This window comes from Diabrotica undecimpunctata, chromosome 8, assembly GCF_040954645.1.
Source record: "Diabrotica undecimpunctata isolate CICGRU chromosome 8, icDiaUnde3, whole genome shotgun sequence".
In the NCBI taxonomy this organism is placed as follows: Eukaryota; Metazoa; Arthropoda; class Insecta; order Coleoptera; family Chrysomelidae; genus Diabrotica; species Diabrotica undecimpunctata.
The window spans coordinates 134,085,534-134,111,014 of NC_092810.1; the positions used below are offsets into that span (position 1 = coordinate 134,085,534).

Genomic DNA, 25,481 nt, shown 5'->3' on the forward strand with positions numbered 1-25,481 from the left:
CTGCGTGTTAAGTACGACAAAAAGAATGGAAAGTAAGTACCCAGACGATACCTTTGATTCTTTCTACCACTGGAGTTATTTCGAAAAACCTAATAGAAAACATAAAGAAACTGTGTCTAAATGAAGATCTATATAAGATCATGCAGAAAGCTGTGCTACTTTCGACGTCCAGATGCGTGCAAAAATTTTTGGGAGATACACCGACGTACCAAGTCACATAGACAATATTATGCCTTCTCTTTGCTATATATATATATATATATATATATATATATATATATATATATATATATATATATATATATATATATATATATTATATATAATCTTTTATTTTCTCGTCTTTTAAATTTTCATTTTTACTAGAATATTTGTATCTTTAGTATTTTTAACCCCTACTTTGAAGTTTTACTTAGATATAAACAATCTTCATTGAGTATATATAGAAGACTTTTCTGTAAATTAAACAGCGCAATTCGCAATTCTTGTCGCTTATTTTTTTTTATTACTTCGTCCTTTGGATTCTCCTTTGGCCAGCGGCTAAGTTTGCATCCATGTTTTTAACTACTGCCACATAAGCAAGATCAAAACAATAATAAACACTTCAATTAGTTTTTCGTTAATTTTGTCTCGAGTAAATTACGAGTAGTTTATTATTATTATTAATTGTCACAATAACACATCGTAATTGCTATTTAAATATCTGTAAATGCACGTCCACTCGGTATAAATGTTAAAATACCATGTTGTCTTACTTTTTACTTGACACTGAAATAAAATTTATTCAATTCTTATGAGAGATCCTCTAATACAATAACCTCTTCGTATTTGTTATTTTGTACAATTTTTGTGGATTACGTTTCAAATTTTTATTTTGGTTATCTTGAAATCTAATTCGTTTCATTTACATTCGTTGTGCATTTATGGAGAACATTGGTAACAAATTTTCAATATACAATAATATACTTTGAACCCCCTTATCTCTTCTGTGTCACTTAATAATTAATATAATGTTTAAAATTTAAAATGTTTTCATTTCGGTATATAGAAAATAAATGTAGATTAAAACTTTTATCTGATAAAATCGTAAGAAAGGTAATACAAAGCACAGAAGCAAATTACCCCATATTTGCCATTGTTCGGAGTCGTCAAAATACGACAAAAGCTTTTCACGGAGCTTTATAAACTAGTCTGATTAAGACAAGCGAAACGCACCCTTATTTGAGTAGAGCCTAAATAGCGTTATGTAAAATTTCTTGTTGTCTCATTCATCCGCGGCGGTCAGAGGCTTACGAAATTAAACTAACGGGAAATTTATGTGGGTTATATATGAAACTAAATAAACACACAAATAAAATATAATATATATATATATATATATATATATATATATATATATATATATATATATATATTTATATTATTGTGCTATGTAAAATTGAAAATAATATTGGTTTGCTTTTAATATATTTCGAAGTACAGAAGAAAAGATATTTCGAAGAAATGAAAGTCCATTATCCTGGATTACCTGTAGTAAACAAAATTTAAAGATATGCATAAATTATTTTCTTTGTAAAATATATTCGAGTGACGTGAGTGAGCTTAGTGAAATCGTGAACATAGAAATATTTAAAAAATATAATTCAGCGTTAGTTCTTAAGAATTTGTAGGAATCGATTAGCATGTTAATAGTTTTTAGGAAATTTATAATTGTAGGTAAAATTGATGTTTGTTATCTAAATGGTAGATGGGGATAAGTGTGACGAACTCTGATTGGAGGAGATTGAAAAAAGTGGGATAGGTATGTAGGAATAAGAGTTTAGCTAGATTTTTGAGAGAGAAAAGATAATCAGTTGTTTTTCCAAGGGTTCAAGGCGAACAGTCGTTGTTCTCTGGTGGTTCACCATAGGTAGTAAGCAGTAGAAGTGAATGTTTGTGAGTTTTCTTGGAGTAAGTGTATCTGATGGAAGCTGATCCAGTAAAATATTGTAAGTTATATTTTTCTACTTATATTCCAAGAGTCACTGTTCAGGCCGGAACGAGAGATTCAGTATATCGAGAGGAGAAGAGGCTAGCATCATTTGAACGATACGTGTATTTGAAGGAAATCATTAAAGACGAGAGGCTCGCAATAATTTGTTGTAAGATTGCTGATTACCTAGGGGACTGCTAAGAATAAATAGTGTAGGCTACAAGGAACAATAATTTGGACAACTCATCATCAGAGAGATAATTTTACCATTCGTCAGTTTTTCTTTATTAACAACACATTTTTTAACAATTGCTTTAGAAAGGATAAGAATATTTTGATCAGGAGATTTAGAACAACAATTTTGATTTGAAAATTTAATTTATATTGTATATACCATTAATTTTTGAAGGTTCACGTACGTAGAAAAAAATTTTGATAATCATTATATGAGATATTGTTTATTGAAGATATTTGAGTGTGCATTTTATTTTAATATATAATGTTGTATCATATATTTTTTTATTATTCCGGTATTCTTTGGACCTTACCTATCATATGTAAAGCATAGATATTGAAGCACGAGTAAAACCCTGAGATAAGAAAATTAAATAGTGTGATAGAATCATAATTGCATCATTTAAATAAATTTAATTAATTAATTAATTAGCTAATTAATTGCTTGGCGCACCTCAGACTTTTAATATCACATTAACATATAAATATATATATATATATATATATATATATATATATATATATATATATATATATATATATATATATATATATATATATATATATACTAATGTATATACCAGCTAGTTTGCGATGAGTTAATACCAACACATCTATAACTCATCAAAAGTGTTTCATTCAGTCTTACTGACAGAAGATTTTACAACTGTCTAAATTTAAAAAAATCGCATTATCAAAAATCGATCTAATTCCTATAGCAATCCAAAATACCCAAACTATACCTAGCAATAATAATAGTAATGTCACTTACTCTAACAAATACTATACATCCTTAGCATATATTAATAGATTCTCTGAACAAATGTCGAAAATGTTGGAAAATGGCAAAATATGACATCAATGTTGGACATAAATCGTCAAAAATATCTGAAAAATAATTTTTAAAATTTGAGCTCTAATGTTACTAAAGAGCATGAGTCGAAAATTCTTTATAAAATAAATTGTAAAGATTGCAACTCAACATATATTGGGCAAACACGCCAACATCTACAATGAAGAGTTGTTGCACACAAACATAGTATACAAACCAACAAAAATAAACACTACAGCCTTAGCTAAGCATTTTATCTAAGATTTAGAAATGAAAATTTTATCAGTTTATCATTAGAGCTAAAAGATTAAGAATCTAATAATAATGAGACCGATGTAAAATATCTCTCTAATATATATCTATTATAACTTAATAAATAGAGTTTGTTTCGTAAGTGCAGCATTAGCAGATATTTTAAATACGAACCTGAACCAGTCGTAGTTGGAAAGTTGGAAGTACCTGCCATGTGGCTTTAGGGTCAAATATCACTTTTGCACTCCATCGCAAACTAACAAAAAGTGCAGACGTAAATATAAAGTGTATTATGTAATCTTTATATATATTTAAAGTGATTATTGAAAATGACAAAAAGCCGAAACTTTTGAGCAATAATTAAGTGTTTTATTTATAACAGACCGACAAATCCAGGAATTAAAAAGTTTCTGTACAAATTTATTGTCTTTATCAGAAGTGCTCTAAATTTATTAAACAAAGAGTTAAGCAACTTAGGAATAAAATTACATGAATATGTATTTCAGAGGTGGGATTGTTCACAAAAACTATATGACAAACATTAATATTACACCTTTTACAATTAGATTAAATAAAAATCAGAGTCGAAGGACTAAATACGGAATCCACGGAATAACATCGAGAAAAACTGGAAAAAACTCAAAAATAACAACATTACCTGAGCAACAGAATCACTTGGAGAGAGGGAAGTAACGAACACTAATATATCAAAAAAGAAAACTCCATGGTTTAGAGAGAAAATAAAGACAAAATGTGAAAAAAAGAAGAATGCCTTTTTACAAGACAGAACACAACAAACACAACAGGCATACAACCACTATAAACGAATCAGAAATGAAGAAAAACGAATAGACGAATAGTCAAAGAAATAAAAAGGAAACACTGGCAGAGCTTCTCAAAACAGATGGAGCATAACTTCTAAGAAACACAAAAAGAAATATGGAGAATGATTAGAGGACAACGAAAAGAGATGAAAGAACTTATACAAACGAAACACATTCAGAAGGAAACATGGGTTGACTACTTTTGATTCCTATTTGCTAAAGGTGACGATAATGAACCACCAACACCAGAAGTAACGTTAAACGAAGAAATAAGTATTGACGGGGAACAGGTAAAGTAAGAATTAAGGAAATTAAAATATAGAAAATAACCAGGAGAGGACAGAATACCGAACGAACTCCTAAAGTACGGAGGACCAGGTTTGACCAAACAACTTTAAAACTAATCCAAAAAATAATAGAACAAAATAGAATTCCTCAAGAATGGAGATCAAGCATTCTAATACCTCTCTTCAAAAAGGAAGACAAGTCGGACCAGAAAAAGCGGGTCGGACACTAGCAGAAGAACAACAAGGTGTTAGGTCGGGAAGATCAATTTAATATAACCGCCAGAAAATTTAACATGTTAATTTCCCCAAAAAAGACGAGGACAAAATGCATAATTTATTTATTTATTTATTTACGGGATGTCCTCATTTTACAAAATTTAACAAAAATAAAATATGCTAACCATAATACAAGTACATACTAAAACTAAGTATTAAATAATGATTAAATAATTATTATTAAACAAATTATTAAATTAAGTAAATTAAATTAAATTTCCTGATCTTGATAAAATGAAATGATCTTAATAAAATAAAATAAAATGAAATTATCTTAATAAAATGAAATGAAATGATCTTAATAAAATAAAATAAATACTTCAAGTTAAATGTCACTCATCTTTGATTCCTAACATACTCAGTCAAATAGTGCTTAAATCTCACAGATTTTATCTAAAGTCATTTCCCAGGATCTGAATCCTGTTAATAGGAGAGAATTTGCCATAGTTAGTGTGATAGTGTTTACTAGACAACAAAGGCATGTCTCTAAGAATTCTAGTGTTACAATTTATGGAGAAAAACTAGATCACATTTATATCTGTAGTCTTCTAAGGAACTGATATTTAGCCTTGACCTTAGTTCTACTGAAGACAATCTATAAGCACAAATTCGGAGAAACTTATTTTGAATTTTTTCAAGGGTGTGAATATTATGGTTAAAATAGTATGGTGACCATACTATAAAAGCATAAGACAAGATGCTACGGACGAAAGTAAGATATCAAATTCTATATGTGGGTACTGAAAGATCTCGTGATGTGGGGGATAAATGACAAGGAACCGTCAAATAACACTGCCAAATCTTTTATTTCAGTCACTCTTGATAGAAGGCTTTTATTAATGCGATAGTCAAACACAACATTATTTTTAGATTTGCTAAAGGATATAACAAAACACTTATCTTTATTTAACTGGAGACCACTGGAAAGAGACCAATTATATAAGGTCTTCCTGGATCCTTAGACAATCAGATATATTTGAAACTTTAAAATATAACTTCAGGTCATCAGCAAATAGCAAAAACTGACAAACCTTTATTACCTCAGAAATATCATTAATAAACAAATTAAAGCGAAGAGTATAAGTAGAGTATAAGAAGAGTAGAATTCTTCTTCTTCCTATGCCGTCCCCATTAACGGAGGTTGGCGACCACATTTTTAAAAGCTTCTCTGTCTTTTGCAACGTGGAATAATTCGTCTACAGTCATGTTTGTCCAGTCTCGAATATTTCGCAGCCATGACTTCCTCTTTCTACCTATTCCCTTTTTGCCATCGACTCTACCCTGCATGATGACCTGCAGAAGACTATATTTATCATTTCTTAGTATGTGTCCAAGGTATGCAGTCTTGCGTACTTTTATCGTTCTCAACAATTTTTTGTCTCGACCCATCCTTCTCAGCACTTCCTCATTGGTGACCCTGGCAGTCCATGGAATTCTTAACATTCTCCGGTATATCCAAAGTTCAAAGGCTTCGATCTTTTTAACTATTTGCGCTTTTAATGTCCATGTTTCTACCCCGTACAATAGTTGCGATCAGACGTAACATTCAACAAACCTCAGTCTCAGCGCAGTATTCAGATTTTTGTCACAAAACAATTGTTTGAATTTTAAGAACGCTGCCCTTGCCATTTCTATTCGTACCCGGATCTCTTGGTCTGGATCTAATTCTGTGTTGATGTAAGCTCCCAGATATTTATATTTTGTCACTCTCTCTATTTGCTGTCCACCAAGAGTTAGTTGTTCATTATTTATTGGACTCCTTGATACTATCATAAATTTGGTCTTATAAAGAGTAGAATAAACAAACTAAATTCTTTCATTGAGATAACTACTTAACCATGAAAGAAACCACTCAGGAAAGCCAATACATCTTAATATAAAGATGAGAAAATAATGGATTACTGTGTCAAATGCCTTCGAGAAATCACTATAGATGGAGTCCACTTGGTACCCATCCTCGAAAGCCCTGATAATGTAATCATGATACAAAACAAGATTTGTAGATGTAGATTTACCCTGCCTAAATCCATGTTGCTCATTAATCAAAAGATCCCTACCATGCCAAGTAAGATATTTGTTTAGAATTAGTTCAAAAAGTTTAGGGATGGCAGATAACATAACAACAGGCCTATAATTTTTTATATTGTCTCTGTCACTGTTTTTAAATACAGGAGTTATATAAGATTAAGCCAAGTTTCTACCAGAATGATGACATCATAGTTGCCTTGGAAGATGGAGTTTCGAAGTTCATTGAGTCGAGTACGTATTCCTCCAAGATTCTGATAATATACAGACATAGTGTCTATTGCGACTGGTTTTTTGAAGTTTTTTTAGCAACTGTCGAAAGCCCCTTTGTAAATTTAATAATCAAGTCAGATTCTCCCTTCTGTTCTCGAGCACGCAACTCTGTCAAAACAGTTTTAAACTGTTCCTGTTAAAGTTTCGTTTTATGGTAGCCTATTTTTATGCCATCCCCAATGCGATTGCGCTTATTAATTGCGTTTATGACTAACTGTCGGTATTTGGTTACCTCCTTTATTGGCCTGTTTTTGCCATCAGCTGTCTGCCCCACTCGTACTATCTTCACCACATCGTTCTGGGCAAGACCAATGTTGTTGAGAATGGAAGTAAGTGCGCTGTTATCAGCATTTATTCTTTCTTGAATATTATTACTTGTTGATTCAGGGATGCCATAAACCATCAGATTATTAGCACGTTCAGCACGATCCTCAAATTCGTGCAATATTGTTTCCAAATTAGTTGTACCACCAACGCACTGCTGCTGCTGTTGCTTAACTGCATCTAGCTCTTCCTTTAAAGACTTGATTTGCTCCTACAGCTAAATGAATTTGTTAGCTAAAACAGGTATTTTTTTGAAGGAAAGCACACTAAGCAGAAGAACAAAATTATCCGTTTTTGAACGACAATGGCTCTCGGCTCACTTGCACAAAGACCTGAGCATTTCTCCTCGAAATGGAAAACCACACGGCAGCTGTTACATCTAGGAGTTTTCTCTATTTGTTCGCCATAGATGGGTTTTGAGCATTTATTACAAGATTTCATTTTAACAAAATAACCTCAAAAATTTTGATTCAGAAAAATGAAGTCCCAGCAATAATATATATAAAACTAACAACTTTCACCCAAAGATCTTTATCAATCTTCACTAGTATGAAAATAGTTATTTTTAATCACTTATTTTAGTTTAATTAGGGAAATTAATCACAAGCATAACAAACACATGTGATCAACTTTGAGGTTAACTATTGAACAGGTGATGGAGTTTAAATATCTAGGCATTACACTACCTTGTTCATGAAAGCTCAAAACAGTAGTGGAATATCAAGTAAATAAAGCAAACAGAGCCGCAGGATGCCTAAATGAAGCAATATGGAGAAATAAAAACATCAGAAAAGAAATAAAAGGCAGAATTTACTAAACAGTCATCAGACCAATAATGACATACGCGGCAGAAACAGAACCTGACACAGAGAGAACAAAAAGGATGTTAAAAACAGCAGAAATGAAAACACTAAAAAAATTGATAATAAGATACTGTGGGACAGAGCTAGAAGTACAGATATACGACGTAGACGTAAGGTGGAGGACATCACAAGCTGGGTAAGAAATAGAAGAGTAGAATGGAAAGATCATATAAGCCGAATTATAACAAATAGAGTAGTAAAGACGGCGATAGATGGTTCTTCAATACGTAGAAGATCAGTGGGAACACCACTACAACGATGAAGGCTTACATAAAGAATGAAGAAAAACAAGACACTGGAGGCATATTGAAAAATAGACAGAGTTATTTCTGCATAAAAAGAAGAAAGTAAAAGAGATTCAGCAATTAATATAAAAGCAAATATTATAGCATAATCCTTATACAGTTTAATAGAAACAATTTAACAACTTCTTAATTCAACTTAAAAGAATTCTGTTTTTTTTTAATTATTAAGAAAATACTGTTTATACTTTCTTAAACAGACTTTTTAAATTTTTTCTGACATGTCACTGGGGATGCATTAGCCAAACAGGCAGTGTATAATATAACTAATGGACGACAACACTGATTGAAAAATTTCACAAAACACAAAACGCCTCCAAAAGAGAGAATATGATTGAATGAGAATCCACGTTTCGCTCTTTTCACTGGATGTATACCTAACAACTACAAACGTAGGTACGATGATAAATTCCATTTTTGTATCTCTTGATGCAAATATTACATTAGCATATTGTTGATAGCTACGAAGCGAAATAAACTCGTCTTATGTTTTAAATTAAACTTTTAATTTAATAATTTTGGATTTTATAAATAAAACACTGTTTTCTAAATTTTGTCATAATTTAATTATTTCTGACTCCACAATCATTGGAAATATACATGTAATTTTTTATTAACTTAACCCCAGTAATTTTAACAATCTGTTTCTCCATTGGAGCAATAAGTCAAATGTATTGTAGTATTTTTATTAATCTAATTTATTGTCTTTATTTATTATCAAAGGTTCTACATTTATAATACTTACAAGTTTATTAAAATCTTTATATATTTATTACAGTTTTACACTTATCACTAAGAACTAGAACACAAGTACTTTATGAAAAAGACAGAAAAGATTTGATTTCACGTTCAAAGGGTCTATGTATCTGTTGATACGTATTTCGACTTAATAAGTCTCATCAGAACAGTTATTCATAGCCGTTCTTAACGTGAAAAATAATCTCCTCTGTCTTATTAGGAAGCAACAATAAAATGGCTTCGTTATGGACGCAATAGCGACATCTGATAGAAAAATCGGTAAGATAGTTTCGAAACAAATTCAGATTTCTGCTTTAATCTGGAGCCTTCTAAAAATTGCAAGGCGTAGCCAGACGTTGATAAAGATGTTAATAGAGACATGGGGATCTAAAATTTGCATTCCACGACATGTCTCCTCAACTAAGCAGAAATCTTACCGATTTTTCTATCAGATGTCGCTATTGCGTCCATAACGAAGCCATTTTATTGTTGCTTCCTAATAAGACAGAGAAGATTATTTTTCACGTTAAGAACGGCTATGAATAACTGTTCTGATGAGACTTATTAAGTCGAAATACGTATCAACAGATACATAGACGCTTTGAACATGAAATAAAATCTTTTCTGTCTTTTTCATTTTATTCGGATCTACTCTGTATAAGTACAAGAAACAAATTCGTTAAGGATTTCTGCTTAGTTGAGGAGACATGTCGTGGAATGCAAATTTTAGATTCCCCATATTAACATCTTTATCAATGTCTGGCTATGCCTTGCAATTTTTAGAAGGCTCCAGATTAAAGCAGAAATCTGAATTTGTTTCGAAACTATCTTACCGACAAGTACTTTAATTTATATCATTTATTTACAATATTTATTTCGGACTAAAATCTCGACTTCATATTCAAAACTAACTCTAACTTAAATAAAAGGTTCCTCTTTATTTATACTAAACAACCGTTAGACTAGAATTCCGGCGATTCCCTTCGAACAAACGAGAAGGTCACCCGGACTGGTTTTCATTCGACCTGCTTCTGGAAACTTCGAATCGTAGGAGACCCGTCAGGTATTACCTGGGGTTTCTGCCGGCTGGTGTATGATCTAGAAAAGACTTGAATGGAATAGAATTAGAAATATAATGTTTACAGTTAAATATGAATCATATATTTATCGTAACAGTATGTCTATTACTTCATTTCTTCTGTGAGTGTTGCCCATCAATTTGAACTATGGCACTTTGGTTCCAATATAAGGTTTGCACTATATTTATAATTTTACTGTCAATGCGCTTGTTCATAAGTATTGATATTAGTTTTTCATGTCTCACTTTATCAAAAGCTTTTTCGTAATCAACAAAGCACAAGTGTAGATCAACGTTTACATCCCGACATCGCTGAATCAATATGTTGATGGCAAATAGTCCTTCTCGAGTACCCATTCCATTTTGAAACCCGAACTGCGTCTCGTTAATATCCTCCTCAGAAGAAATGAAGATCTGTAGAGGAGTTAGACAGGGATGTGTTTTATCGCCACTTTTGTTTAACTTATATTCTGAAGAAATTTTACAAAACACGCTTAATAATATCAAAGCGTGAGTCACCGTTAACGGAAAATAATTAACAACTTACCATGTGCAGACGACACTGTGATCATAGCAACGAGTATATAAGATCTACAACATCTTATCGAAAGCTTAAGTAAGTACATGGGTACAAGAAACAGTACTTGGGAACTTTGATCAATGAAACCAATGATCATACTGGCAGAAATAAACAGGCGAATAGAGATTGCCAGATCAGCATTTATACGAATGAAGAAACTCCTAACGTGCAAAAATCTAAATTTGGAGATCAGACTACGTATTCAATAATATTATATGGAGCTGAGACTCGGATATTAAAAAAATGCATTTTAAAAAGAATCGAGGCTTTCGAACTCTGGTTATACCGCAGAGTATTAAAAATATCATGGACTGATAGAATTGCCAATAAAGAAGTACTGGAGAGGGTTGGTAAAGAAACAGAACTAATCACCACTATACAAACCAGAAAACTGGAATACCTAGGCCACGTGATGAGGGGACCAAAATATGACATTTTGAGACTCATCATACAGGGAAAGATTCAAGGAAGATCTGTTGGCCGAAGGCAGAACTCATGGTTGAAGAATCTACGTGATTGGTATCAATGCAAATCGATTGATTTGTTTAGAGCAGCAAGTTTAAAAATAAAAATAGCCATTATGATTCCGTAGGGAGACGGCACTCTAAGAAGAAAAATGTCTATTACATAATAGTTATGTAGAGAGCATATATCCAGTGAGTTTTTCCTTAGTAAAGTAAACATTTAATAATGAAGGAAATAAATTCTAGTAATTTGTAAAGATTAGAGTATGGCCGTTCTAGTAGCCGCAATAACCTACTGGCCCATCACGTACAAATTGCTTCTTGTGAAGCTTAAGTGGAAAAACGAACATGGAAGGAACTGAGTTACCATCTGCATTAATAGCAAGAACCATAGTAATATTGGTCCCCCTCTCAGCTGAAGTAACATCACACAACTCTTTTCTCGCCTTTCTTCGCTATGATTTTTATCGGTTTCTGGACAGTCTCAGTCCCTATCTCGTTTACATTCCAACTATCATTAGCTGTTAAATGGAGAGAGAATGCTCTCTCCTGCTGTTATCCACTATGTAGCTTCTTCAAATTTAAAATTTTTTTAAACTGTTTGTCCGTTGTATATTGTTATGTAAATGTATTATTAAGTGTTAAGGACATTTATAAAAGTGCTGGATACCCTAGAATTTTTACGAAATATCCCTGAAGATGCTCTGAGAGCGAAAGTACTTGGACAAGATTTAATAAAAAACTGTTATCGATATCTGCCTTTTATTTTATTAAAGCTTATAAAAGTATTTATCTTCCTAAATTATGAGACATTAAAAAAACACACAAATACAGAATTAGTGGAAGCTGTTAAAAACTTAAAAAATGATTTATTCGATTTTATTTGGCTATCATATAAAAGATATATAAGCAACTTTAACTAATTTTTCTTTTTGTAAATTTGTTAAAAATTATTTTTTAGTTTTACACAGTGGTTAATTCAGTAGGTAGTACTATATGGTCCAAGTGAAAATATTTGGCTTCTATAAAACGAATAATAGTTTAAGTATGGGTGGTCAATGTATCCCATGTCTAAATCGATTTTCATTAAAAGCGGAGGATCACTAAGGGATGAAGGCAACCATTTGACTGGCAAAAGCTCAGAAACTGGGTCGGGTGTAGGATCTCTGAAAAAAAAAACATATTTATAAATATCACGAACAACATTCATAAAGTTTATCTATGTATAAAAGAAAGTTGTGAAATGCGTCCCTATTCAACAGAAAATAGAAAATAAGACAAAATAGAAGCAGAGAAAACCAAAAATCAAAACAAATTGAGTGCAATAAAAAATTACAATATCAATAACATAGGGATATATCATATCGTCATCGATAAGCATCTGATTTGTCCATTGTTGAACGTAGACCTCCTCTAGATATTTCCATTTATTTTTGTTCGGCGCCTTCAATTAGTCTATTGCTATCCTTCTTCTTCTTCTTAAAGTTCCATCTCCTATCGGAGGTTGGATATCATAATGGCTATGGTCACTTTGTTAGCTGCTGCTCTGAAAAGTTGTAGTGAACTACAGTTAAACCATTCTCTAAGGTTCTTCAGCCAGGAGATGCGTCTTCTTCCTATGCTTCTTCTTCCTTGGATCCTTCCTTGCATAATAATTCTCAGCAGCTCATATTTTTCTCCTCTGGTTATGTGACCCAAATATTCTAGTTTTCTTCTTTTTATGCTGTTCATAATTTCTAACTCCTTATTTAGACGTCGTAGTACCTCAGCATTGGTAATCCTTTGAACCCACTGAATTTTTAATATTCTTCTGTAACACCACATTTCGAACGCTTCTATTTTCCTTATGTGTTGTTTCTTCAATGTCCAAGCTTCCATTCCGTATAGTAAGATAGAAAATATGTAACATCCTTGAGTCCTCAATCTGAGATGCAACTGAAAGTCTCTGTTGGTAAGCATTGTCTTCATTTTCACAAATGCTTGCCTTACAGTTTCAATTCGGACTTTGATTTCTCTGCTTTGGTCATTTTTGTCATCAACCCAGGTTCCCAGATATTTATATGTCTCTACTTTTCTATTTGGGTTTGCTCTATCATTAATCTTTCATTTCCATGTTGCGTTTTTGAGACAATCATGAATTTAGTTTTTCTCTTATTTATTTTTAGTCCGTATCTAATGCAATAATCGTTAATTCTATTTACCAATTCTTGTAGCGATTCCAGGGTGTCTGCCATTATAACGGTGTCATCAGCGAATCTTATGTTATTTACTATTCTTCCGTTTACAGAGATTCCATCACCCAGATCCGCTATCGCTTCCTGGAATATGGCTTCACTGTACACGTTAAACAGTAATGGTGACAGACCACAGCTCTGTCTTACTCCTCTCTTTATATCTATATTTTCGGACTTTTGTTCTTCTATCTTTATATTGGCCTTTTGATTCGAATACAGATTGATAATGATTCGTAAGTCTCGTCTGTCTATATCTTTGTTTCTCAGTATTTCTATTAGTTTTTCATAGTCGGACCCTGTCGAATGCCTTCTCGAAGTCGATGAAACAGGAATAAATATCTAGGTTCATATCTAAGCATCTTTGAGAGAGGACATTAAAAGCAAACAATGCCTCTCTCGTTCCCAGTCCCTTGCGGAACCCAAACTGAGTATCATCTATATCATCTTCTAGTTTTCTATATAATCTTCCATGAATCACCTTTAGAAATATTTTGAGGGTATGGCTTATTAGTGATATTGTCCTATAGTCTGAACAATCTTTGGCATATACTGTTTTTGGTATTGCTACAAAGGTGGACAACAACCATTCCTGTGAGATTTTTCCAGTTTTATATACTTCATTAAATAGGTCCAGAAGTACAGGTAGAGTTTCATCGTCTAGACATTTCAGTAGTTCCGCAGGTTTTGCAATTGGATAGCAATTGAATTGCTATCCAATTAGTCTTAATTATTTTGAGGTCGTTGGTCCATCGGATTTGCTTCCCCTGCTTTGCTTTTCTACACGTAGTCTCCACTCGAGCAATTTTTTGTGCACCTGTCCCCTTTCATTCTTGCGACATATTCTGCCCATCTTCATTTCTGGCTTATAATACATTTGATGATGTCTTTCACTCCTGTTCGTCTAGCGAACTTTTTCTTCTTCTTCTTCTTCTTTCTTCTTGTATCTTCTTCTTCATGTGCCTTGTCCGTTCCGAACATTGGCAATCAACATGGCCACTCTGACTTTGTTTACGGCAGATCTGAATAGTTCAGCAGATGACAATCCGAACCATTGCCGCAAGTTTTGGAGCCACGAGTGTCTTCTCCTCCCTGGACTCCTTCTGCTGTCTATTTTCCCTTGAACGATCAGCTGTAGTACTCTATATTTATTATGTCTCATAACGTAACCCAAGTATTCCAACTTTCTTTTCTTTATACTTATTCCTACCTCTCTCTCTTTACCTATCCGGCGTAGTACATCTTCGTTGGTTACGTGCTCAGTCCAGGATATACGTAATATACGTCGGTAAGTCCACATTTCGAAGGCCTCTACTTTTTTCATCAATGTTGCGATCATTGTCCACGCCTCCATTCCATATAACAAAACCGGGAATACATAACATTTCAGAAGTCGAATTTTGAGGGGTGGGTGAAAATTTTCTTCATACTAGTGAACGATGCTCTTGCCTTTTCTACTCTTATACGTATTTCCTTCGCTTGATCCCAATTTGAGTTAACTGTTGTTCCCAAGTAGATGTACGAATCCACGTGTTCAATTCTTTCATTGTCTAATATCAGTTGCTGTGGTGGTTGTTGGGTTTTGCTTACTAACATCCATTTGGTTTTTGCGATATTTAGTCTGAGTCCGTATTGTGCACTTGTTTTTGGTATCTTACTCATTAGGCAACTCAGTTCCTCCATGCTACTTGCTAGAATCTTGGAATAGAAGAATCTCTCTAGAATCTTCTTGTATGTACGCTTTAAAGCCTGTTTCTCTTTAATATTAGCCTAGTAAATTGTTTAAATTTTCACACCATCTTTTTCTTGGTCTGCCAATACTCTTCGTCTATTTGCTGACTTATCTCGTGCTATTCGTACTATCCTGTCCTACGCCATTCCACTAATGTGTTTGTTTCACTCCTGTTTTCGTTTTGTCATCCATCCATTTGTGTCTTCTATTATATTGCATGCTCTTCTTATGTTTTCGCTTCTCTTCCTATCCAACAGACTTTTCCCTGATATTCGTCGAAGTATTTTCATCTCTGTTGTTTGTAGTAGTCGTCACGTTTTAGATATGTCAGATCTTGTCTCCGCCGTGTATGTTAATATAGGTCTAATTGCTGTTGCGTAGTACAAATACGTCGTCTACGCAGGATCTTCCGGAACTGAAACCTTGTTTTTCATCTGATTTCATCTGAAAGTTGTTAGTTTATTGATTTTGTTGGTTAGGACTTTTGTGGTAAGAAGTGAGGTGTTCAGTAAATTTATACCTCTATAATTGTCCTTTCTTGAACATTGGTATCAATATGCCGTTTTTTTATTCGTCTGGTGTCTTGCAGTGCAATATTAGTTTTTGTATAAGTTTTGTCATCTCTAGGGTTATACTTTCTCTTCCGTGTTTTAGAAGATGGTTGGTTATTCCGTCTGGTCCTGGTGATTTTCTATTTTTGAGTAAATTTATGGCTCCCTACTTCCTGAAAACTGATTTCTATTTCGTGTCTTAATTCAAGTGCGTTATTGTGTTGATTATTATTGTTCTTTTTCTATTAACAATTCCTTCGGGTACCTTTCCCATTCGTTTGCTGGTATGTTATTGTATTTCTTCAATTCTGCCATTTCTTTCCGTTGGTTTCTTATAAATCTCCATATGTGTTATTGTGTGCCGTAGAAGTCACTTGCTATCCTTTTTGTAAACTGTTCCCAGTGTTCATTTTTGTTCTTCTTACTAACTGCTTTGTTTCATTTCGTATTCTTCTATAGGTGTCTCGGAATTCTGGAGTATTTGATGTTTTGTAATTCGTATAGGCCTCTCGTTTCTCTTTACATTTCTCTGTTATTTCTTTTCTGAACCATGGTGTCTTGTTGGTGTTTCTTTTGTTTAGTATGACTAGCGAACTTCCTATAGTCTATTTCTCAATCTTATTTCAAGAATTGATATCTTCACTTCATGTTCATCATCAACATCAATCAGCCCTGAGTTGTCCATTGTTGAACATAGGCCTCCTCTAGATTTTTTCATCTGCTTCTGTTCTTCGCCTCTGCTATCCAATTGGTCACGATTGTTTTGAGGTCGTCGGTCCATCGTGTTGGGGGTCTTCCTCGGCTTCGCTTGTCAGCCCGTGGTCTCCACTCAAGCAATTTTTTTGTCCAACTGTCGTCTTTCATTCTTGCAACATGTCCTGCCCATCTCCATTTTTGCCTTGTAATATGTTCGATAATGTCTTCCACTCCGGTTCGTCTACGAACTTCCTCGTTTCTTATTCTATTTCTTAAGCTTATTCCAAGCATTGATCTCTCCATCTTTCGTTGTGTCCTTCTCAATTTTTTGGCAGATATTTTTGTGAGAGTTACTGCTCCGTATGTGAGGACTGGTAAAACGCACTGGTTAAAAGCTTTTCTTTTTAAATGGATCGGTATATTTGTTTTAAATACGTCTCTCATTTTTCCGAATGCAGCCCAATCCAGTCTTATTCTTCTGAGTAGCTCGCATGTTTGGTTATTTTGCGTTAACCTTCGGTTATTTCGTGACCAAAATACACATATTTTTCCACAAGTTCTATGGGCGACTTTTCGATTTCTATTAGCTCATTGGGGACGAGATTGGTCATCAGTTTTGTTTTCCCATAGTTTATTTTTAAACTGACTTTCTGGGTTACTTGCTGTAGTTGTTGTAGCATAACACTGGCTTCTCCTAAGTTGTCTGTTATGAGAACAATATCATCGGCATATCTGAGATGATTGAATATCTTTCCATCGATGCTAATACCCTTTGATTCCCACTCTAGCCGTGTAAATGCGTACTCCATAACTGTTATAAATAGTTTTGGCGACCAGGTATCTCCCTGCCGCACCCTTCTGCCAATTTTTATCTTCTCAGTCATGCAATAGAGGTTAACGGTTGTTGTCGCATTTTCGTATATATTTCGAATAATATTTGCATACCTGTGATCTATTCTGCATTCTGATAGTGCTTTTAAGATAGCAACTGTTTCGATTGTGTCAAATGCTTTGTGGAAGATAAGAGCAAGGGGTCTGTTATATTCGATAGACTTTTCAACTAGAGTTTTAAGGCATTGCAAATGGTCGTTTGTTCCGTGTCCCGCTCGAAATCCTGCCTGTTCTTCTGATTGATAGAAACTTCATGTTGGGGGTCTCAATCTTTCCGCTGATGTTTCTACAAGAGTTAAGTTATGGTTTCTGTTGACGTTTCTGCTCCTTATGTGACGACTGGTAAAACATAGTGGTTAAAAGCTTTTCTTTTTAAATAGATTGGGACATTTTTAAAAGCATCTCTCATTTTCCGAAGTTCGGCGCAGTGATTATCGACGCTCAAACCTGGTTAGTTTAATATTAATTTTTATAATAATATTAATCTTAGTTTTAGGACCAAGGGCAGAGGCGTAAAAGATATAATTTCGAATTATACCAACTCTTTAATGAACCAGATGTCGTAAACTTTATTAAAACACAGCGACTTAGATGGGCTGGACATATAATACGAATATCAGACAGTACGATTGCTTAAAAGCTAATAACAGAAACACCTATAGGAAGATGTTGGGTTGATTAACATACGTATATGAATAGTATACTATCCTCGATAAAATAGAAAAGCGTTTGTCGAAACATCTTCAATTAACTTTGATTTGGGATCTGAGATTCAGCAACATATTGCTTCATTTCGGGACAGGTTGAGTCATTATAGCATTCATGGCTTCAAAAAGGTGTATTTAAGTGAAGAGTTGAAAATTATGATAATGTACATTATCATAATATTCAACTCTTCACTTAAAATGTTTCAAGAAGAGTATCGTGCTGCATTTATATTTATAATAGCACCTGTAGCAAGTGCAATGAGTTTAATGCAAAAATCAAGACTCTTCATTTTGTTGACGATGCAGCACAGATAAAAGCTCTATCTATGGAAAATAAATTGCACAAAACTCGTGTCCAAGTTTTCTATGATAGAAAACGAGCTGTCCGAATAAAAGCTATGAGAACTTTTTAGTATAAATCAATCGTCATGTACTACCAGAAAAACATTTCACTACCCAACATCAGCACTAACGATGTTTATTATAGGAAACTACTTTCTATGTTTTCGGTTAACATTCACGTACTGTCTTTAAGAAAATCCGGTTTTTTACATATCCTGAATATGTGTCAACAATAGGATCCGACGAGGTATCATCTTTTCTTTTCTTCTTTATTTTCAATTAACTACCAACAGTCCGCCATGTTCACATTTTCTGCGACTCAGCTGGCAGACAAAATAAAAATTTCACGATTGTTCGGCTACTACATTACATTGTCCACGATATAAACCGCCTAGATACTATTCAAATAACATTCCCCATCAAAGGGGAATATAAAAACATGGGCTTGATAAATTTGATGTGTTACAAGATGCAAGAAAAAAGTCGAAACCGTTTAAAGTTATAGACATGGAGCAGAAATTAAGGAAACAGTGGACTACTTTTCTGCAAGAAAAATTTGTTTGTAAGTGTCCAATAGCTCTGCAGCAAGTAAGAGAACTTCAAATGATGAAAGAAAACTAAGATTGGCATTTGGGAAAGCAAACAACTAACAAGTCGATCAATAAAATCTGTTGTTCCTAGAAAAATAAAAGATGGCGAATTTTAGCTACCAAGTCAAGCATACCATGGATCATTACCAATTTCCCAAGATAATTATAACGATTTACAAGTGTTAAAATGATTTTGTCTGCCAAATGCTAAAGAATTTTATGAAACATTGCTATACAAATAAAAAATCGCTTTATTTTTTATTAACTAGAATATAATAACCTTAAGTTCAAATTCTTTTGTTTAGATATTAACAAAATAGTAATAAATGACTTAAAAATATTGGCATGTAGTTTTATTTATTTCTAAGATCGTAACAAGCGATTTGGTAATGCTAATTAACTTTTCTTTGTAAGTTACTTTTGTGACATCGTTTGTTTTTTTTCCTTTACCCTTTATATATAGGAGGTAGTGTAATAATAATCAAAGAAAATGTTATGCAATATCATAAAATGGGATACAGAACTAAAGAATTTCAGGCCACATCAGTAAAAATTATGTAAAAACTATGAGGTAATCGTCACAGCGGTTTACAGTCCGCCAAGACATGCCATCAAGAAAAATCAATATGTAGATTTCCTGGCCAGTTAAGGACATAGATTTATCCTTGGAGGAGACTTCAATGCAAAACTTATGCATTGGGGGTCACGACTGACTACCACCAAAGAGAAATAATTTTTAGAAGCAATGAAATATATAAAATGCGACGCAATATCAACGGGCACATACTGGCCCACTGACACAAATAAAATCCCAGACCTTATCGACTTCTTTGCAGTCAGGAATATTTTAACAAATTACATAGAAATAGAAGAGGCATTGGATATGAACTCGGACCATTCTCCAATTATTCTCACACTCAGTGACACTGTTATCAATAAAGAAAGCCCCCTAGATTTGTTAACAAAAATACTGGAAAAGTTTCCAGATAGACCTTGAAGAGAAGATTAACTTCTCAGTTCCATTAAGAACCGTTGATTAACTAGAGGCAGAAGTAGAATTACTCAATAAAAATGTACAACAAGCTGCTTGGAACAACAACACGAACAGTGTCGAAGGAATAAAAGGAAATAACTACCCGAAAGAAATCAAAGAAATGATAACCGAAAAAAGAAAACTGAGACGCAAGTGGCATCATTCTAGAGCACCAGTTGATAAAACTAGATTAAATAATGCCACACAAAAATTAAAAAGCATCTACCTAAGTGAACTATCAAATGATAGCGCTACTAATTACTCATTGTGGAAGGCTACCAAACAATTAAAAAGGTCAATCTTACAGAATCCACCAATTAGAAATACTAATGGTAGCTGAGCAAGAAGCAATATACAAAAGGCCAGCAGGTTTGCTGGCCACCTAGAAAATACTTTTCAACCAAATAAACCAAATGAAGAACAAGAAATGATTAACTGGGAGCTCCCTGATCAAGATGAAATGGAGATTAGCCCTGTAACTCCAAAAGAAGTATATTTGGAAAAAATAAAATATAAATCCAAAGAAAGCTCCTGGATTTAATTACTGGGTAGTGTTAAAGCAACTTTTAAGGAAAGCTAGAATAAAATTAACACATGTTATAAACGCTTTCTTTAGGCTGAGGTACGTACCAAAGATATGGAAGGTGGCAGAAATTATAATGACACTAAAACCAGGAAAACCTTCACAAGAAGCTTCTTCATATTTCACTGTTACCTGTCATGTCTACGAAAAATTACTCTTGAAGAGACTAAAACCGATTATAGAGGGAAAAAATCTAATTCCTAATCATTAGTTTGGGTTTAGAGCAAGCCACTCAACGATGGATCAGGTGCATACCATAACAGATATAGTAGAAAAAGCTCTAGAAGAAGGAAAAGTATGTTCCGCAATTTTCCTGGATGTAGCGCAGACTTTTGACAAAATGTGGCATGACGGATTATACCAAAAAATGAGATGGTACTTACCAAAACAATATTCTGAACTACTAGAATCATATATATCCAGACTTTCACAAGGAAGTGTCCTGGGGCTAGTGCTATACCTGATCTATACCAGCGATATTCCATCATTAGAGCCTAGCACAATTGAGACATTTGCAGACGACACATACATTCTAGCAGTCGGACAAAACCACGAGGATGCAGCAACCATGCTACAGAACTCTGTTGAACAAATTAATATCTCGACCAGGCGATGGCGTATAAAATTGAATGAAACAAAATCTGTTCATGTCAATTTTACTAGCAAAAGAGAACAACATATCCCAGTTAGTATAAATAGAAACCAAATACCTTATGCAAATACGGCAAAATATTTGGGTATTACATTAGATTCCAAGCTACGTTGGAAAGCACATATTAAGAAAAAAAAAGGAGGAATTAGAAATTAAGTTCAGAAAGATGTACTGGTTGATAAGAAAAAAATCCACTCTGTCTACTTATAACAAATTTTTATTGTATAAGCAACTTTTTAAACTGATATGGATATATGGGATACAGCTATGGAGCTGTACAAAATAAAGTAACATCCAAATTATACAACGATATCAGAATAAATTATTAAGGAACATCGTTGACGCTCCTAGCTACTTTAGAAACTGTGATCTTCATCGAGACCTCCAGATGGATACGGTTATCCAGACAATAAGTAAGTTTGCCGAGATTCATGAACAAAGGCTCTCCAACCACGTGAATTTCGAGGCCATCAAACTCCTAGACAACGCCAACCAAATAAGAAGACTTAAGAGAACGAAGCAGTTTGAGTTAGTGCTATAAGTGAGTGAAGGTGAAAAAGCAGAGCAAAGTGCGGTTAAAGTGTACACGTTAGCTAGTAGTACTATAATGTATTAGAGAATAAGGAATGTTGCTGAATGTAACCTTAGATAAGGTTTTTGTAATATTTTGTATATAGAACTAACTTGCTTATTGATCATAGTGAATGATCAGATAGCAATAAATATAAGATTCCTGTTGGAATTTTAATAAAAAAACCCTTTATATATAAATATATATTGTCAATAATTCACTTGTATACCAATTTATCTCCTACTTTTTGAGGTTGCTCACTCATCCAATTAGGATTCTCTTCACTCTAATATCTGCAGTTTTGCCGATTTACTGTTTCATGTAAACAGAATATTGCTTCATCATAACAAAAATAATATGACGAATGAAGCTTGGATTTTGATTACATAATTCTTGCATTCTTTTGAAAAACCGCATTCGGTGCTCTATTCTCATTAAAAAAAAAATCATGGCCCTTCACTGTATATAAATCTTCTTATAAGAAATTCGAAATATAGTCCCACATTTGAGATTTATCTCTAAAAGTCAAAACTTACCCACTTTTAATAAAATTTGACCACATTGTGGTCATACGTTTAACTATTATCAGGTCGTTATAAGTAGGAGTTATATTATTCCTGATAAAGAGATATGGCGCATCTTCTCCATGCTGGGCTCCTAAAAGAATAATAATGATGTACTATAAAAATATGTTGTATTATTACCTATATTGTATAATATCCAAAAAAATGAATATTGAAAAATCGTTCCCTAAGACACGTGTCACATTGTTTATACAATCTGTGGATAACCTGATGAAAAATCAATTCTGTTTATTATGCTGTTTAACGAAAACATGCAGAGAAGGATTAAAAGTAACATACGGTAGTAACCAAGCTAAAAGTGTAAGGCGGATAATATCTTCCTTAAAAAATAAGCCTAATCCAAAGCCACCGTGAATAACATGAAGTTAAGGTCAAAGTAGATGCAGTGCTATAATTGTTAATCTTTTTAACATACAAACAGCGGATCACACAGTGTGTCAAATGTGCCTGTAACTGTGTAAGAACACAACGTACGCTTGTCAGAAAGCAACAAGCAAATTACGTAAAATGTGAGGGACTTTTTGGTAATTCTCTGGCTGTGGAAATCTCCAGTTTCATTTAGCTTACTCTACGAATAGATAGTATTCTAAAACTTATGTTTGCCAATATTTGTTTAAAACATTCAGAATTTTCCTTCTTTTTTTCTCTATTGAATTACTTCGCACACGAATTCATTTTGTTCAAAAAACTGTTAAATTTTAAGTTCAAAAACTCTTGTATACATGTGATATGGTCGCTATTATCACGCGAAATTAAAGTTTTTTGTTTATTTTTAGACATATTTTGTTATTAACAATTTTTAAAAAATTGACTTCTGAAGCTACTTTTGTAATAATTAAGTAATAAATTAGCAAAAATAACGTTACAAACTCTCATTTTAAAGGATTTTCTACAATTTTTTAGAGAATTGTATTACTTTTCCATATAATTCACCGGTCTTCACCTTTAGTATTCAAAATCAAGTAACGATCTTGCATTGTTTATATATTGTTTATAAGTAAATAAAAACTAGCATTTAATCTTTTGCATAATTTGTTTTATATATTGTTATCACCAAATTTATCAAAGACAGTTGTTAGATACCTGTATTACAGAGTGTCACGAAAAATCCTTTTTATTTGCTAATCTCTCTGGTCAACTATGCAAGCCTCCAATTGCATTATGTATTAACCCTCAGAAGAAGAACGAATGGATGTCTGATGAGATAATGGATATGATGGATGAAAGACGTAAATTCAAGAATAAAAATGAAGAAAAATACCAGCAGATCCACAAAATCATAAGAACGAAAATTCGAGAAGCCAAAGAAAAATGGTTTTCCAACGAATGCAGGGAAATAGAACAATACGAACGAAAATACGACAGTTACAATATGCACAAAAAAATAAAATCAATGACAAACAAGAGGAAATTCAATAAGTCACCCAACAGCATAAAAGATGGCGATGGAAATCTTATCTCGGAGCCATCAACGATCTTAGAAACATGGAAATCATACATAGAAAAATTATTTGCATCTGACAGGACTGATGATCACCTATATGGAGAAGGAGAAACAGGACCTTCAATCCTTAAATCGGAGATAGAAGATGCCATTGCAGCACTAAAAAACAATAAGTCAGCAGGTCCGGACAATGTACCCTGCGAAATATTAAAGATCCTATGTAAATCGGACAAACAGTTCCTTGATAATCTAGTTGAACTTTTTAACAACATATATAATAGCGGTAAAATCCCGGAGAACTGGCTGCAGTCAACATTTATTACAATCCCGAAGAAACCAAAGGCCCAGATCTGTGATGACTACCGGCTTATAAGCTTGATTAATCATGTCACTAAAGCGTTCACTAAGATCATTCATAGAAGAATATATGATAAATGTGAGTCAAATATTGATAGATCGCAGTTTGGCTTTCGGAAAGCACTTGGAACTAGAGAAGCAATTTTCGCTCTCCAGGTGCTTATACAGCGGTGTAGAGACGTTGATAAGGACGTGTATTTGTGCTTTGTGGATTTTAGAAAAGCATTTGACAATGTCAATCATGAACAATTGATAGATATTCTGCGAAAGACAGGTATTGACGACAAGGACATTCGAATTGTGGCAAACCTATACTGGGGTCAAACAGCAAGAGCAAAAATTGGCAACGAACTCACTAAAAGTGTGCAGATCAAAAGAGGTGTCCGTCAGGGTTGTATATTATCCCCACTCCTATTCAATATTTATTCCGAAGAAATATTTAATAAATGTATGGAAAATGCAAATGAGGGCATAAAAATAAACGGCGAGTTAACAAACAATATAAGATATGCCGACGACACGGTGATCCTTGCCAGTACCATAGACGAATTACAGCAGGTAATGGAAAGAGTTTATTTAGTTAGTGAGGAATACGGCCTGAGCCTCAACTTCAAGAAGACAAAGTGGATGCTGATAAGCAGGAAGCAACAGCCTGCTCGACAGTTACGGATAAGTAACATACTAATTGACCATGTAGAATCTTATGTGTACCTTGGCACCAACGTAAATGCAAAATGGGAACAGGCCACAGAAATTAAGGCGAGAATAGAACGAGCTAGAGCAGCATTTAGCAATATGAAAAAGCTCCTCATAAGCAGGGATTTGTCTCTTCCCCTAAAACTACGACTAGTTAAATGCTACATTTTTCCGATCTTACTGTATGGTGTGGAGGCCTGGACGCTGACGGAGACGCTCACGAGAAAACTAGAAGCATTCGAAATGTGGGTGTACCGACGCATTCTTCGTATATCCTGGACCGAACATGTCACCAACACAGAGGTAATCCAAAGAATCGGAAAGGAGAAAGAAATCGTGAATACAATTAAACAAAGAAAGCTTGAATATCTAGGCCACATATTGAGACACGATAAGTACCGTCTACTGCAATTGATTGTCCAGGGAAAAATAGACAGTAAGCGAGGGCCAGGCAGGAGAAGACACTCGTGGCTCCAAAATCTGAGGAAGTGGTTCGG

The 25,481-nt window shown here is 33.7% G+C and overlaps 1 protein-coding gene across 1 annotated transcript in view; it reads right to left on the reverse strand.

The window, feature by feature from the left end:
• Nucleotides 1-12,136: 12,136 nt before the first annotated feature.
• Nucleotides 12,137-25,481, reverse strand: part of LOC140449129 (venom carboxylesterase-6-like) — a 61,987-nt gene continuing 48,642 nt past the window's right edge. The window contains exons 9-10 of the mRNA XM_072542274.1: nucleotides 22,440-22,560; nucleotides 12,137-12,490 (exon numbers count right to left, since the gene is read on the reverse strand). Of these exons, the coding sequence (XP_072398375.1) occupies nucleotides 12,304-12,490; nucleotides 22,440-22,560 (308 nt within the window). The 3' untranslated portion in view covers nucleotides 12,137-12,303. The remainder of the gene's footprint in view (nucleotides 12,491-22,439; nucleotides 22,561-25,481) is intronic.